The 15,240-nt window shown below is 39.7% G+C and overlaps 1 protein-coding gene across 3 annotated transcripts in view; it reads right to left on the bottom strand.

Moving 5' to 3' along the window:
• Positions 1–15,240, bottom strand: part of pcdh15a (protocadherin-related 15a) — a 192,623-nt gene that overhangs the window by 126,992 nt on the left and 50,391 nt on the right. For all 3 annotated transcript variants that reach the window (XM_029449878.1, XM_029449876.1, XM_029449875.1), the window contains exon 3: positions 2,553–2,671. In XM_029449878.1, the coding sequence (XP_029305738.1) occupies positions 2,553–2,643 (91 nt within the window). In that variant the 5' untranslated portion in view covers positions 2,644–2,671. The remainder of the gene's footprint in view (positions 1–2,552; positions 2,672–15,240) is intronic.

Here is a 15,240-nt window from a genome sequence, read left to right as displayed (position 1 = left end):
CTTGAAAGACAATGTGAGGACGTCCATTGTAAATTGCTGTATGCATCACTCCACAGCTCGATGCCATCAAAAACATTTTGGTTTGGCATTTTCATTCGATAGACAGACAGACGACCAACAAGTTGACACAGCCGAAAGACAAGGACGGCTTGAGGTGGGCAGAGCAGGGAGAGTTATGGGTGAGAAGATGATGGATGTGGTGTTGAGGGAGGGGAAACACCTGCTCGAACCAAGTTCATCCCTGGGTGACACTGAGCAGCGAAGGTAGACAGTGTCCGCATTTGCCCCTTCTCCCTTTACTCTGATATACTCTCAGTCTCAGCCTCTGCTCCCTCATTACAACTATGACACTTTGCTGGCGGACTCTGGTCCAATCAGAGCTAATTTTTATGCAGAGTAACTATAAGTAATTCCTAGCTGTCCCCCTTTGTCATTATGTATGTCTGCTACCAGTCAAATTACAGGCTGCAGCCACATCTACAATCAGCCGAATGAAACCCACTCTCTCTCCCCAAACATATCCAAGAGAGCACCAATCGGTTCAAATGTTCAAATCACAAAATCAAACCTGACCTTTGCAGAACTGCTTTTAATGTGAGATTAATATTGTGTGTTGTGTATTTTTAGTGGGTTGTTTTATATATATATAAAGTGTCTTTGAGTAATATAAAAAGTGCTCTTTCGTATTATTATTCATGACGGCTGTGGCTCAGGAGTTAGAGTTGTCCTCCAATGATCGGAGGGTCGGTGGTTCGATCCCAGCTCCTGCAGTCAACGTGTAGAAGTGTGCTTGGGCAAGATGCTGAACCCCAAATAGCTCCCGATGGCATGGCAAACAATGCTGAGTGTGTGTGAATGTGCATCACTACCGACGAGATGATGTGCACCTTATATGGGAGCCTCTCCCTCTGTGTGGATGCTGACTTGTGTTGTAAAGTGCTTTGAGTGATTGCAAAGATTGGAACATCGCTATATAAATGCAGTCAATTTATCAGGACAATATCAGGCAGTTTTTGATAATCAGTATAGAAATCGTAAAGAGCTAGGATAATCCATGGGGCAGATAGTAAATGTGGCGCTATAAAAAGCATGGTGCTGTATTAAGTAACAGGGTTGCTTTTAAAGCCTTATCCTTCCAGCATTTGCATCATTTAGGCATGCATATTTAGCTAAAAGGGAACAAGAAAGCTGTTGAATGAGAATGAGCTTATTCTTTCTTCCGTTTTGGAACGGCTGTTATGTTTTTTGGTAAATGGCTTCCTCACTCGGCCCAACAACACTTATATATTAATGCGGTCAGAGCCTGGGAGAAAGACTTCATCTAATCAGGAAACCACAAAGCATCCATTCTCCTTCAAACAATTAGTCAGTCATTTTTCTACTAAACTCATACAAATCCATGAAGCAAACCTCTCAAAATAAAATTGAACTTAAATATGACAGTAAGCAGAGATCATACTCTTATCTAAAAATGCATTTACATTATGAGTTTGTCAAGGAAGGCTGGGAAGCAGTAGAGGGGGGGGGGGGGGGAAGAGAGAAGGAAATGGGATTGGGATCTTAGAATTGACCTGAATTATGTGCAATATTGCCACACAGGGGGGAATTACGGCATGTCTCCGTGCATGTGCAGCTTCCCCTCAGCACCGCCTTTAAAGAACTGCCAATCTCATATAGCTGGAATTCACTTTTAACTGGCATCTGCTACAAAGTCAGTGAGTTGAGACTATAAATACTAGGATTCCCTGCGTAATGTGAGAACTTAAACATGAAAGTACAAGGAGAATCCTCTTAGCACAATCAGTGAACTGTGTAGGAAGAAAGCTGGATTTGCACCCTCTTTTTAACTAATGTCTAAAACATTATGTCAATTTGAAAGGGAGGTTAGTAAGAATGCTGTGAAAGCAAACTCATTTTCATCAGGCACGACATTGAAAGTGCACCTGAGAGCAATGTATCTGCGGTCCTTCTCCACTTCAATGAAATCTAACTTTTCTTGGAACTCTCCAGAAAGACTATGTACAGATTTAAACAAAAATCTATAATTGATATTGCTGAAGACACATAATTGGGCTGTGATGAAAAACAATTATCCAAAAACACAACATTGCAGTATTTGCAATAACAGATCGATACACCCAGGTTGATGGCAAGATTACAGTATATAAACATGTATGATTTTTCAGACATCGTTCATGTCTCACAATCTTGAACAGATGAAAAACTCTTTACGGACTTACAATATAAAATACGCAGAATGGGAATAATTGCAAAATTGTATAACCATTTTGTAAGTAAAGACCTTGAAGCTGGAAAATCTTTTTCAAACATTTCAAATTGAGTTCCATTTAGCAAGAGTATAGGAGATTGTTTGAGTGGTCCACATCTCAGTTTGACAGTTATATGCTGTTCTACAAAGACTTTTCCCTCCATACTGGTACAAAAGAAACATTGACTTTTCCACATTACAAGTTTCCTCTTGGCAGTGCAGCTACAGTTAACTGAAAAAGTGAAGGTCTGAGGGTGTCGGCCACAGTGCAGGCTGCTCATACCTTCTGTGTCCTGGCCCCAGCTGTGGGTTAGCAAAGAGAGGATTGCCATTCCTGTCCCCAGCCATCTGACGAGCCACCACCCCCGTCGCATCTTCTGTCAAGCTTTATTGCCTGCCCACCTGGACAAAAAAAAAAAAAAAACGGGAGTGAGGATTTCTCATTCATGTATCGTCAAGCCCTCCTGCCCTCATGCACAACATCTGTGAACAACACACACCACATCCACCTACAACATAATCATTAGGTTCATATTTCACATAAAACACATTAATCTTGCAATCCAATTTTGATTACAGTAAATACAATAATCCATTGGATTATCTGGATCAATCTGAATGTATGCAGTTACTTCTGGATTACCCCAAAACACTGATTTGGGAAAATGCAGCAATACTTTGATTTATTATACATGCAGATTTAAAGTGACTCCCGGATATAAATTCATTTGTATCGTCTCATGGGCTGGGCAGTATAACACAACTTCATAGATCACAATCTACAAAGTCTCCGTCTAATTTACTTGAGAATTTATTTTAGATGAAAACCTTTTCCGATCTTTTTCTTGGAGGATTCGAAAGCAAGGTAGCGCTCAGTGTTTCCCTTCCCTAACAATAAGTGGTTGGTTGGCCACCAATGAGGGCACTCTTTTCCCAATCAATCCGTCGTGTTACTCACTACAGACATGCAATCCACAGGACAGGTCGTAATTCCAGATAGCCGGCCTCTTTTCCCAAGCTTTACTGGGTCGTGCATAAGGATCTAAGCGGTGGCAGTGTGTTTAATTTAGCTGGAATATGACTAAATATAGACACACTTTAAAATACTCAAAATAATGGATTATGCTTGAGATGTTTCTCTGAAAGTTGTGATACTTGTTTCCAGCCTTAACCAATATCAATTCAAATTGACCCCAGCCTCCATCCTCAAACTACACCACTACAAACTTTTTAAAGCACTCTTTTGGTTCTGTATTTTTGAAACCGCACCACAGCTAGTTTAAAGAATATTATAGATCCAAGAGAAAACTGACAGGAGGGTGGGACTGAGAGAAAAATGTGTAATTTCAAATCAGTCTGCTACTTCAGCACCACGGACAGCGCCACCGCTTTATCAATATAGAGCGCAGTTAGGCTATTGATATTTCAGAGCCATGGTTGGGGCCATGGATTCTAACTTGCACAAACCTCAGTCAGATGAAGGATCAATGAATCATCCAGACTAGACTAAAATATTCAACTAAGCAACCCCTCTGGCCCTGCACTCTCTGCCACTACAGGATGGAGAGGAGAGGTGGCAGGTTAACAAGGGGCATGCATTTTGTTTACAAGGGAGATGGCACTCACTCCTCCCCCCCTCCCCCCCCCCCCCCCACTCACACTACTACGCCTACTGAATGTAAGGTGAATATTTACAAACGCAAGAAGAAATACATTGCTGGTGGAATTTGACGGCATAACACTGCACAAACAAAATAATCCTCGTCAGAAGTTAGAAGTGTTTTTACATAATACATAATGATGGTGCTTAAATCAAACTGAAAATACCTATTCAGGCTTTAGTGGAAATCACAAGCAAAGCAGTACGTACAGATTGTATGTTGAGCCTTGTCGTGCATCGCACACACAAACCCATAGTACACAGCCTCCACTCTGAGCTAGAGGAAAGCAAGGTGTCAGTAGGAGGAATACAAGGTTTTTAGCTTCTGTCTGTCTGAGCTATTTGATGTCACACCTTCCTCACAAGGCTTATTCTCAGAGCAGGCGATAAGCTGTGAAATCAGCTTGCATAGCATATGCTAAAGGGACTGGAGGGGACCCACAAGCAGCAACACTATCATATCAAAGCATGTTTGACAAAATCAAAATCTCTGACTCATACTATCAGCACTTCTTCATTTGTATAGTGATTTCCCTGTCTTTTCACTCACGTTCTTTTACACACACACACACACACACACACACATTGTACTGTATGTGTTATTTATGTACTTGCTTTCTTACCAAATCTGTGCAGACATAAACCCAAACAAATGTTACCCCCCTGAATCCAACGCTCCCAAACAACAGACATCTTTAATGAACAGTCAGTGGGCAGCAGGAGATAGCGGTGTTTTCTTCTATGCAACAAGAGCGATTTCACTCTGGTTTCCTATTTTCTCACTGCCTTCTCATCTCGCCGGCTCCCAGTGGTGTTCCCTTTTGAAGCAGATTTGATTTCCCACATTCGTACATCTATCTTTCTTAACAGGGCTGAGTAAGATTGCTTTGATCCCTTTCACACGAGAGAACTCAGACCTGCACAACCAGCCACCCTGAAGAGGGAAGTCATTTCTTTCTTCAGTTTCCTCCAAATCTCCTTTTGGTTGACATGGGAACGCCGCTTCTCATTTACATAGGCTAACAACGATGTTCCTTCAAACTTAATGAACAGGGATACTAGAGAGATTGCTGACAAGAGTGCTGAAAGAAAAATGGCTCCACTGCAGTCCTCTCATAACAGCCCAGGAGTCACGTCATGAACAAATATCTGTACTTTCAGCAACAATGCAATGTTTTCATGAAGCTGTAAGTGCAACAGTTTAATTCCACTCTGCGTTAATGTTTATCATGTTATCCAACCACAACTCCCTCCAAGTCAAGTGGTTCTGCCGAATAACAATGCTTTGCCTATATTTTTAGTAGCTCTCTTATCATATCTCTTTGGTGACAGGGAGAGAGATTAAACTTTTGATGCAGGGGGGTGGACAAGAAAAAGAAGACAGTGTTTAAGGGTGGGGAGAAGTGAATGAAGCAATCACAGTTATGGATTACACAGAGAGTCAAAATATAGTTCTTTATTCCCCATGTGCAGGGGTTTTGCGCTCCCTGGAAGAAAAAAAGAACTGCTTGTCTCCGTCTTTCTTCCTCTGTCTGTGTTCCTTCGATCGCCTCTCATCCGGCATCGAGTTCTCTTTCCACATCTTCCTGTTCGTGGGCTTTGGTGTTGACAGACTGTCAGACATGTCCAAATAACAAAAATCACAACTTTTTCATTAACTTTTAAAAGCCAAACGGCAGGAAACAACAAACAAAAAGGTATTGGTGTTAGTGTTCTGCTCCTGGGAAGTAGAAATTAGTAAATATGTTTTAATTAATCGCCAATCAGACGCACTGGAAACTCACTGAAGGTTTGGTTAAAGTGACAATCTAAATTGACAAATCAATTGCTAATTTGTCTTTACTGCTTGCAGAAGATTAAACACGCTGAAAACTACTTTTTAATTTCACAAGCACATCAATATACCATCCAGAAGTGAATTTGTTTTCAAGGCAGTTTTGTTCAAAGTTGACAAAAAGTTGCCTTTTGTTACAGTTCAGTGTTTGGAGGTGAGAAACCTCTCAAAAGTGGAAACTCTATTCTTCCAACTTCAACAAGTGAGTAGATTAATAAAATTGTATAGAGCTTTTGGTTCTTTAGAATCCATATTTACAAAATAAACAAGTTAAAACCCAGTTTGCACTGACACATTTAAAAGAACTTGCACGCCGTGTAGAAACATATTGTAAGATAAATACTAATGGTTGTAAAAGTTGAGCCTGCACAGCTTGGACATTCACATAATAAGCAGCAAAAGGTTCCTTTCATGTGTAGGCTGTATGAAACCAGCGGTGCCACTTGTCCTCACAAATTTCTTAGTCTGTTTTATGTCAAAATAAGTCCATTCAGTTTTGTAAAATGTGAAACCGAGATGGTAACCACTCAAGCAGGGAAGTAATGACACCACACTGTTGTTTTCCAGCTGTTAAGTAGAGATGTGGAAGCTGCTTCTCTTTGATAGCTGACAGTGGAGGGTTTTTTGAGTGGGTTATCATTGTCTCTTAAATATGTAAAAGCAAAGTCAACCACTGAAGCAGAACAAAATGGACTAGAGGCAGAAAGCCACAATTCCCTGACAAAATATGGCTGATGTACGACTCCAACAATCTCTTATGACACAACAGTATAAATACTTTAGCCGGGCTATATGGTTGAAATCATTATCACTGTAGTTACAAGGATATTTACCAGGCATGGGATGATATGACAATTTAATCTCACATCTAATATCATTACAACTCTTTAAATGGCACTAAAACATACTGGATTCACACTTAACCTTATATTTTGTTAAGGAACATATTTTATTGCATCACAGATAGACACATTTTTTGTTAAAGGCCCTGTCACACATATGACAGAAACGTATGCACACGAAAATGTGTCCAAAATACGTCCAACTTTTCATCGGATCGGATCAGAAAAGTGAACATATACAGATACGCATGTCTAACCTATTGATATCGCATCACTTCCTAATACAAAATGTATCAGACAAATACCCAACAAATGCATAAGATATACAAAAATATGGTGTATACAAAATATCGGCAACACGCTGGTGTACGTTGATATAAGGTAAGGTATAAGTAGTATTAGTTAAGAGCTCACTGTGTTACGCTGGGGTGCGTTGTTGAACACTGATGTTTTGAACATGTTCAAAATTACCGGACATACCCGACGTGTGCTTCATAAGATATGCAGACGTTACACATAAGTTACGTTACGTTAGACATACGTGAATACGGAATACGTAGGTGAATACTTACCTACGTAAATACGTAGGTGAATATAGTACGTGAATACCTACGTGTCTACGTTAAAGGTACGTTAGATGAAGGCTACGTCGGCTGACGGTGAACCCTACAGCCAGTTTATTGATAACGAGTGGATAACCTATTCCTACCCTATGTTAAGATGATGCCTGACGATGGAGTAATTTATTAGATGTGTTTCTACAGTACAGCTAGCGTTCAGCATGTTAGCCGTTCTCCAGCATCAGCATGACGTGAACCAGATGGCACTTTTCCAGCTCCGTTGTCCAGACGCTCTGATACGTTTTAAATGAGTAAGTGATACGCTATCAATGTTTGACAAACGTATAATAATTTGTTATGTATACGTTATGTATGCGTCAGCTACAACACCGCTGTGGAAAAGTTGGACGTATTTGGACTCTGACACATTTTGAGTTAATTTTCATATAAATGTTTGTGCCATACAGAACTGTGTGACAGGGCCGTATGTCTGGCGTGTTCGGCGTCTCGTCTGCGTCCTTCAAACGATCACTTACCCTTAATTTATATCAACCTATTGCCGATATTTCGTATGTGCCGGCATACGGATATGTGTGACAGGGCCTTAACATCCTTTTTAGTGAAAAACAAACAATGTCAAAAAAGGCAATCATAAGATCCCCCTGTATAAATATAGGACATATATCCATCCCTAGATGCATCAAATGTTTGACAGATTACATAAAATAATCAAACTGATGCTTAATGCAAATAATTGTGTTACATTGTTATGCATTACGCAAGATCAAACAAAAGGTTAAGTAACTTATTTTGGTAGTTTCTAATCATAAAAGCATTGCGTTAGACAATAGAAATGTGTAGAATAACCTCATGATAAGATTGAAACAACACAATATGATTCTGCTAAAAGTCCATAAAAGAAGGATGGATAGTAAAATATCATACATTACAGACAGTAATCACTTCTGCAGCTACACTTTATGTTTGCTTTGTTTTCCAAATGAATCATACTTTAAAGAAGTTATAAATTCATCCTCATAATTATAAAAAGCTTGTCCAAGTTGTGCAAAGCAGTCGGAGACACCGAGTTCCTTGGAATCCCAAACTGAGTTGAACAATCCGCAACAAAGTGCCTCATATGCTAACTAGAGAACAAAGTCATTTCTCAAGAGATTTGACATCCTCATCCATCTTGCATCAACCTCCTCCCCTTAGTGTAGGTAATGAAAATTGCGTACTCATCAGTGAAAGGAAAGCACCAGATTGCCTCTTAAGTGGCTCCTCCCCATCCTCTCCCCATCCTCATTTACACTGCAGAGCCATGTCATCCGATTGATCAAGTGACCAAGTGAAAAACAAAGCACAATAAATTATGCAAAGATCTAAGTCATAAAACCTGGAAGATGCCAGCAGCACATGGGCTCATAAATTAGTTATCCATGGTTGCGGTTTTACCCATAATGTCAGAGTACTCAAATAAAATGCAACACAAGGAGTATTTGTTTAATTACCATGTTTACAACCCTATTACATCCCAATTAGTATCATAATAGCAGCAGACTGTAATATTCATATTTAAAACACCCGCAGGCAACTAACACTCTTTGCACTTTTGCAGGAACGTGGAGAACAATACGTATAAATAAAAAATGGATTGTGCTTCATATAGACAATACAGATCAATTATAATGCTTTGATAGACTGATACCAAACAAGCAGACATGAGAATAATGAATTTGGAACAATAAAGAACACAAGGGGCTGGCACAGTGACTCAGCATTCCTTCCACACAGCAAGAAGACGCTTTTCTGTGTGTATATGTTCTACTCTTTGCCAAAGACCTGTAGCACTTGTGAAGTGGAAACGTTCCCATTGTACGTGTGTGTAATGGTTTTGACTTTTGCAGAATGCAGAATGCACGCTGGCTCCCACTCAGCACTGGTAACACGGTAAATTGACAATTAATGTTACTAAGTAACATTTTATGTAAAAATATCAATCCTCCTGGCACTCCCAGGAGACTCTCAATTTCCACTAGCTTCACTAAGTGTCCACCCTTTTCGCACTTCTCACATGTTCCTCTCATTAGCAAATGCCTTTAAGAAAAAGCATACAGCTCAGGAAGGAAAGAAAGATCACTGTCTGCAGCCACACAGCAGCCACACAGCTGTACAACATGTTCAGACTCACACCTGTCCAGAATCACTGAGATGGCAGATTTCCAGAAGAGAGATGCTATGCATAATTGAAGAAACCTCCTGGAAAAAAAAGGATTTCCTTCTCCTACAGATGGTGTTTTACTTTCTGTAAAATATGCATATCTTGTGTGACTTTTTACTGATCAACACACAGGGATGACCGATATAACATAACATCAAGTTACCTCTTAGAATAAACTTGATTATATGAATGCAGTTTTCATACTGTTAGGGTTAGTCTGCACAGATTACTGATGCAGCATTTAAAAACTTCTCTTCATTTCTCTTTAGTTTATTAGTTTAGTTTGTTAGATATAACACGGTGAACCATTCTCAAACATATTATACTTTATTCCCCAAAATATTTTGCAATTGTTCCTTCATGAGGGTGGTATCTGAGGTTGTTTGCTTTAAAAAAAAATACTGTATATAGTCAATAATATGTATCAGTCAATGAACCCTTCATTAAGCCCCGCCCCCCCACTTATACTCGTCAGATCTTGCATGGAGCCCCACTGTCACTAACTGCACTCCCTGAAGAAATATTATCTTTTTTTTTTTTGGAATAAATAAACAAATATTTCAGAGAGAAGCAGACAGAAGGGTCTACAATATAAAATGAAGGATATATTCAGAATCGCAAACAGGTTAAAAAGATAAAGATAGATGTTAAAGCTTACAGTTCACAGTGTTACATGGTTCCTGTAAAGCAAGGTAGCTCTATATTCTTCTACGGTTACAAACATTAAAAAGCAAAAGCAGCATGTGTATATTTAGTTTACCTTCAGTAGTTCAAGTGCTATAATGATGTGCTGTACTCTGCTAATGCTAACTCCACAGGTTTTTACTTTGAAACGTAACATTTCAAAAACTCATATCTCCTTCCAACCTCTCCAGGCAACAAGTATCACTATTATATGTGCCTAAGGCCCAACGTATAACCATAAAGAGCTCGAAATCCACAAAACCAGCCAGAAAATGAAGAAAATCTGAAAATGGTTGAATGAAAGCTGTGTAGTTCTCTGATCCTGGTCAGAGCTGACCATTGCTACAGTATGATTGGCTGTTCTGTGGTCAAGGGGTGGAATGTAGCACAGGGTGAATTAGTCATGTGATTGATTTTTTTTTTTTTAAGAGCACAATTGTTTAATCTATTTAATGGCAGAAAATAGTGATGCATGTATCTGAGTCTAATGTGACTTCAAAAGTCTTGTTCTGTGCGACCAACCGTCCAAAAGACAGAAGAAAGATATACAGTTTACAATTATATCAAACACAGTTAAGCAGGAAATCATCATTCATGGTCAAATTCCCAAAACATAAACAATGCTTGCACACGGTAAAATAGAACTGGGTAAACCAACCCAGCACAAAAAGCCTCCTTCAGCCACACCTGTTTCTAATTCAGAGCAGAGTGGTGCACTACTTAATCTGAAATGGGGAGTTATGTTGTTATCTTTTATGGTCTTAATAGAACCACACAGTGCATCAGTCATAGTTAATGACCCAAAGGTCTCAATAGGTGACGTCACAGGTGTGTAATGTCTTACCTGGGCCTGTAAATTGATCTAAACTTGGCAACAACAAGCAAAATCAAGCACTTAATATACCCGTCACAGTAACGTAACGCCAGCTGCTCAACTCTACTGTGCAACTCCAAACTAGGGAAACGTAAACCAACCTGATGCTTTCAGCAAGGTCACACACAGAAACACACATGCATGCATGACCCAAATTCCACAGAAATCCAACAAAATGAATAATAAATAAAGCAAATGTTAAGTCAGTTCGGTTCGGTGTGCTTGACCAGTGCTGAGCTATTCATTACCTACTGTGGGATGTAATCAGTGGCAGAAAGGGAGCCCTGGTGCTCTAATGACGGCAGTGATTAGCTAACAGACTGGCTTGTGGCTCACACCCAGCTACAGATAGCATTCAAATACCAAACAGAAAGCAGGCTAAACATCGAGGCAAACAGCCGGTGCTGAAGCCTTATCGCTCTCCAGTTCATAGATACCAAGACAATTCATTAACTGAATAATGAAGGTATTTGATCACTGAGACAAGGAGACGTTTGAGAGGGCACTGTAACTCATGCTCTGCACTGCTGGGCCAGACTCTCCCTTCACACTCCCCGACAATTTCAGCTGCACCGGGAAGCCTTAAGTTCACTATGAGAACTAAATGTTTAAATTGGACATGACGTCAGCAAACTGCACAGATCATGCTCAGGTCCACTAATCCAGGTGGTCAGTGACGTTTAAAGGAAAGGAAACTGAAGAAAGGACGGACAATAATGAGCCAGTAGACTTTGAATGGAGCGCACACTTTTTTTTTTATTTGCTCTTAAAGCCGCATTGAAATAAACATGTTTTACACTTCATTAGTTTTTCCGTTTTCCATGCCATGATAAACACCTATTTAACAGTAAATGTCCAAAAGATATACGAAAATCTTCTTGTCCAAATCGTTTTACTTCCTATGAAACAGTGCACCTTTAATGCTTTATCTTATAGCACAAGAGTATGTCCAAATAACTTTAATCAATAATGTATTTTATGCTAAATCAACTTTGGTTAGGCCATTCAATTCTCTCCCAAATAGATATCAAACTGGTTTAAGCTCGAGTAATCACTCCCTCTATTATTATTATTATTATTATTATGGCCTGCACTGATTGCAGTATGTAGTACAATTTCGGGAATTTCTCAAAAATGTTTACTGACAATTGGAGTTTTAACTTATAGCTTCATGATGGCAGGAAGAATTACAACCAGAAACTGAACTAGAATATATCAACATAATAACATATCATATAGGGGTGCACAATTATGGCTGTCATTACCAGACTTATTCATCCATCTGTCAAAGTGTACTACAAACTGACACTGTTGTACTAAAAAGCAATTAAAGAATTTGTTTAAATTGTAAGATGTTGAAATACCTTTTCACAAAATCAGATCAAAAATAATGAATCCACATCAGCAGCATGCAGCCGAATCAAAGAAATGTTCATATTCAGCTGCAGCCTGCTTTGAAAGCAAAGAGCAGCTAATCACGGTGTGATCCAAACAGACCCCTGTGATTGGTCAGACAGTTGACCTATGAATCCAGAGCCATTGATTGGCTACAACAAAGCAGAGCTATGAATGCGGAGTGTAAATATCACAGCCAATCAAGCTTAATTAATTGTATAAGCCACACGTGTGTAAACCTGTGCAGCCCCATCTTACCCTGATACAATTACATACATTGTATCCTGGTCTTAAAGGTTGCATTTGTCTCAAATACTGTCCCTTCTTTAAGCTCCAAAGTAATCCAGTCACATGATCAAAACCAATAGTGTATACACTGGGGTAATAAACCCCTGATGCATTGCTCTTACATTTAATTTACTTGTTTGTCTTCAATCACTAACACTGCAGACTGTGCTTACCTCGATATGATGATGTAACTGTCATTATGACGAGCGATTCTGAGTGCTTTTGTATGCATGTGGCTGCGGGACAGAGTAGCCCTCAGTGCGAAAAGTATCCTCAATGTGCACTTGACACAGAAATGAAAAGCTATTATGCAGTTGATGTTCATTCCGTTTTCCTAATTATGTAACTTCTTTTTTTCCCTCCCACCTCTGTTACGAAGCACATTTTATCATATTCCCTATGGGGAAGTGTGCTGAGCCGACTGGTGCGGAGTCTAAATACAGACATAAAAAGGTTGGGGTGTTTAGCCTGGGTGTTTCGGCTGGAAACACTGACCCTAATGGGAAAAAGTATAAACACCATTATGTGCTTTTGCTGTGCTGCTAGGAGCAAATGAAAGATTTAATGTGGGCCACAAGGGCTCTCATGATTATTGTGATGGGATGAGATGGTTTGAACATGATAAACTCTGTGCACCTCTTTATGCAATGTACTTTCACAGACAAAACATTGCTTGTTCTTGGTAGAAGAACAAGCAATGTTTTGTGTTTGTTATGTTTGATGAACATCTGCAGGGATGATAAGGACGTATTCTAGATTAATGGCAATGATGACTTAATTAATAAATAAGTAAAGATGTGACGTTAACGAACAATATCCAATAGTATATTAGAACGTGCATAATGGTTAGCCTCACAGACCGATTGCTGTTTCGTCTTCCTCCCTGCAATGTGTAAAACTGACTGGAACCAAAACCAAATAGCCCCCAATAACAGTTGTCGTAGGAGTGAAAAGATCCTCCAAACCACAGAGATTTAATTAGATGCTGCAAAAGTATTGAGAACTACAGAGACTTTAGTAAACAGCACTTTCTCTCTGGCCACCAGCAAAGCCACACATGGATTGAGCCAGTTTAGCACAAGACAAAGCTTGAGTTTGTTGGCCATGCTGCCAAAAAAGGACCACAATAGTGTGGGTTGCTTATCTACTGTTGTGCGGCCACATTTGAAGCGCATGTATTCACTGCTTGATGCGGCACCGCACAGCGTGACAATGGCGGGCTCCACCAGGCCTGTGAAAATACAGCCAAAATAACTAGCAGATATCCCCGGTAAAGACTAGGCCAGTTGTTCTAATGATGTGGAATATGGCTAAAGGATTACGTTAAAGCTACATTCAGAAAGTGACTATAATATATTATTACACATTTTGATACAGGATATTACATAATGGAAAGCAGGATAACATATGATAGGCAGTAACAGGCGGTTGGCTTTTAGGCCACTGTATTTCCTAGTGTCAAGAGAAAGTGATAGCTGCAGGACATGAAGGAGTGGAGCAGGCAGGGGAAAGTCACAATGATATGGATGAAAAGCAGATGGGTGCTCTACCATCTTCTGTTGAAGTCAAGAATACATTTTCTAATGTTTGTTTTGTTCAAAGGGACACTGTATGAAACAAAATAATAAAAAAAACTGAACCAGAATTAGACCAAACCAAGCACAAGTCAGCACTAGTACATACAAAACACATCATTACAACGTTCAAATGGACTACACGATAATATCTCTGGGACCTTCCCTCTCATTTACTCTCGAATAACCCCGTAATAGGAAGCTGAAAAGTAAACCTACATGCAGTGCATGAAAGTAGATGATGTATTCAGCTGCATCTAAAGTCAACAGAGCCCAGTGGTCCACTAAACCTCTCATTTTCTCTAATTCATCGCGAGTGAGGCACAGATCTCAGAGGGTCTAATCCCCCTGCCTTAGTCATCTCATGACCACATTTTAAATCGCTAAACCCTCGCTGAGCTCAGTCCATGTGGGTGCCACCACCACTCTGCGCTGTCTGCTTAGCATCAACAATGCCCTATCCGTGTCACAAGGCGCACTGCTCTGCACAATAGAAACCACTTCGCCACATGGTCTTAAACACATGCAGCTGATGCCAGACAAAAGAAAGTTTTTTTGACTTTTTGTAAATCTTTCACCTCAGTGGGTGATTTTTGACCTCTGCTAACTGCAGCATGGCTGCGATTGTCCCGGGATTAGTCTCCGAGCCTCAACACACAATGGAACGACCCTTTCACAGGAAAAATAAAATCCAAAAGGGGATGTTCAGAATTATGAGGCATGTGGTCATTTATTGGTGCATTCATGTAGATGAGCAATATAGTCGAAAAAAGCAGAAAAGTAATAATAATGTCATGTTGTTCCCTGTAGAGCCAGGCTGGTTGATATTAGTTTATTGCAGATGTATTGGTTTATGTGTATATGTGGGACAACAATTAAGAAACTGCAGTACAAAAATGCCAAACTAGGTTGCGTGCATGTTTTGTTTTTTAAATTAATATCGTTAAGGGATTGTTGTCCAATATCGCTCGTGCTGCTAAGGGATGTTTCAGTAAATTCATTGGGTGCAGTTTGTGTTGCAAATGCATGATAGAGTATG

Source organism: Cottoperca gobio, chromosome 15 (assembly GCF_900634415.1).
Source record: "Cottoperca gobio chromosome 15, fCotGob3.1, whole genome shotgun sequence".
NCBI lineage: Eukaryota > Metazoa > Chordata > Actinopteri > Perciformes > Bovichtidae > Cottoperca > Cottoperca gobio.
The sequence above is the reverse complement of the archived record's forward strand: the minus strand, read 5'-3'. Positions and strand labels throughout refer to the sequence as shown.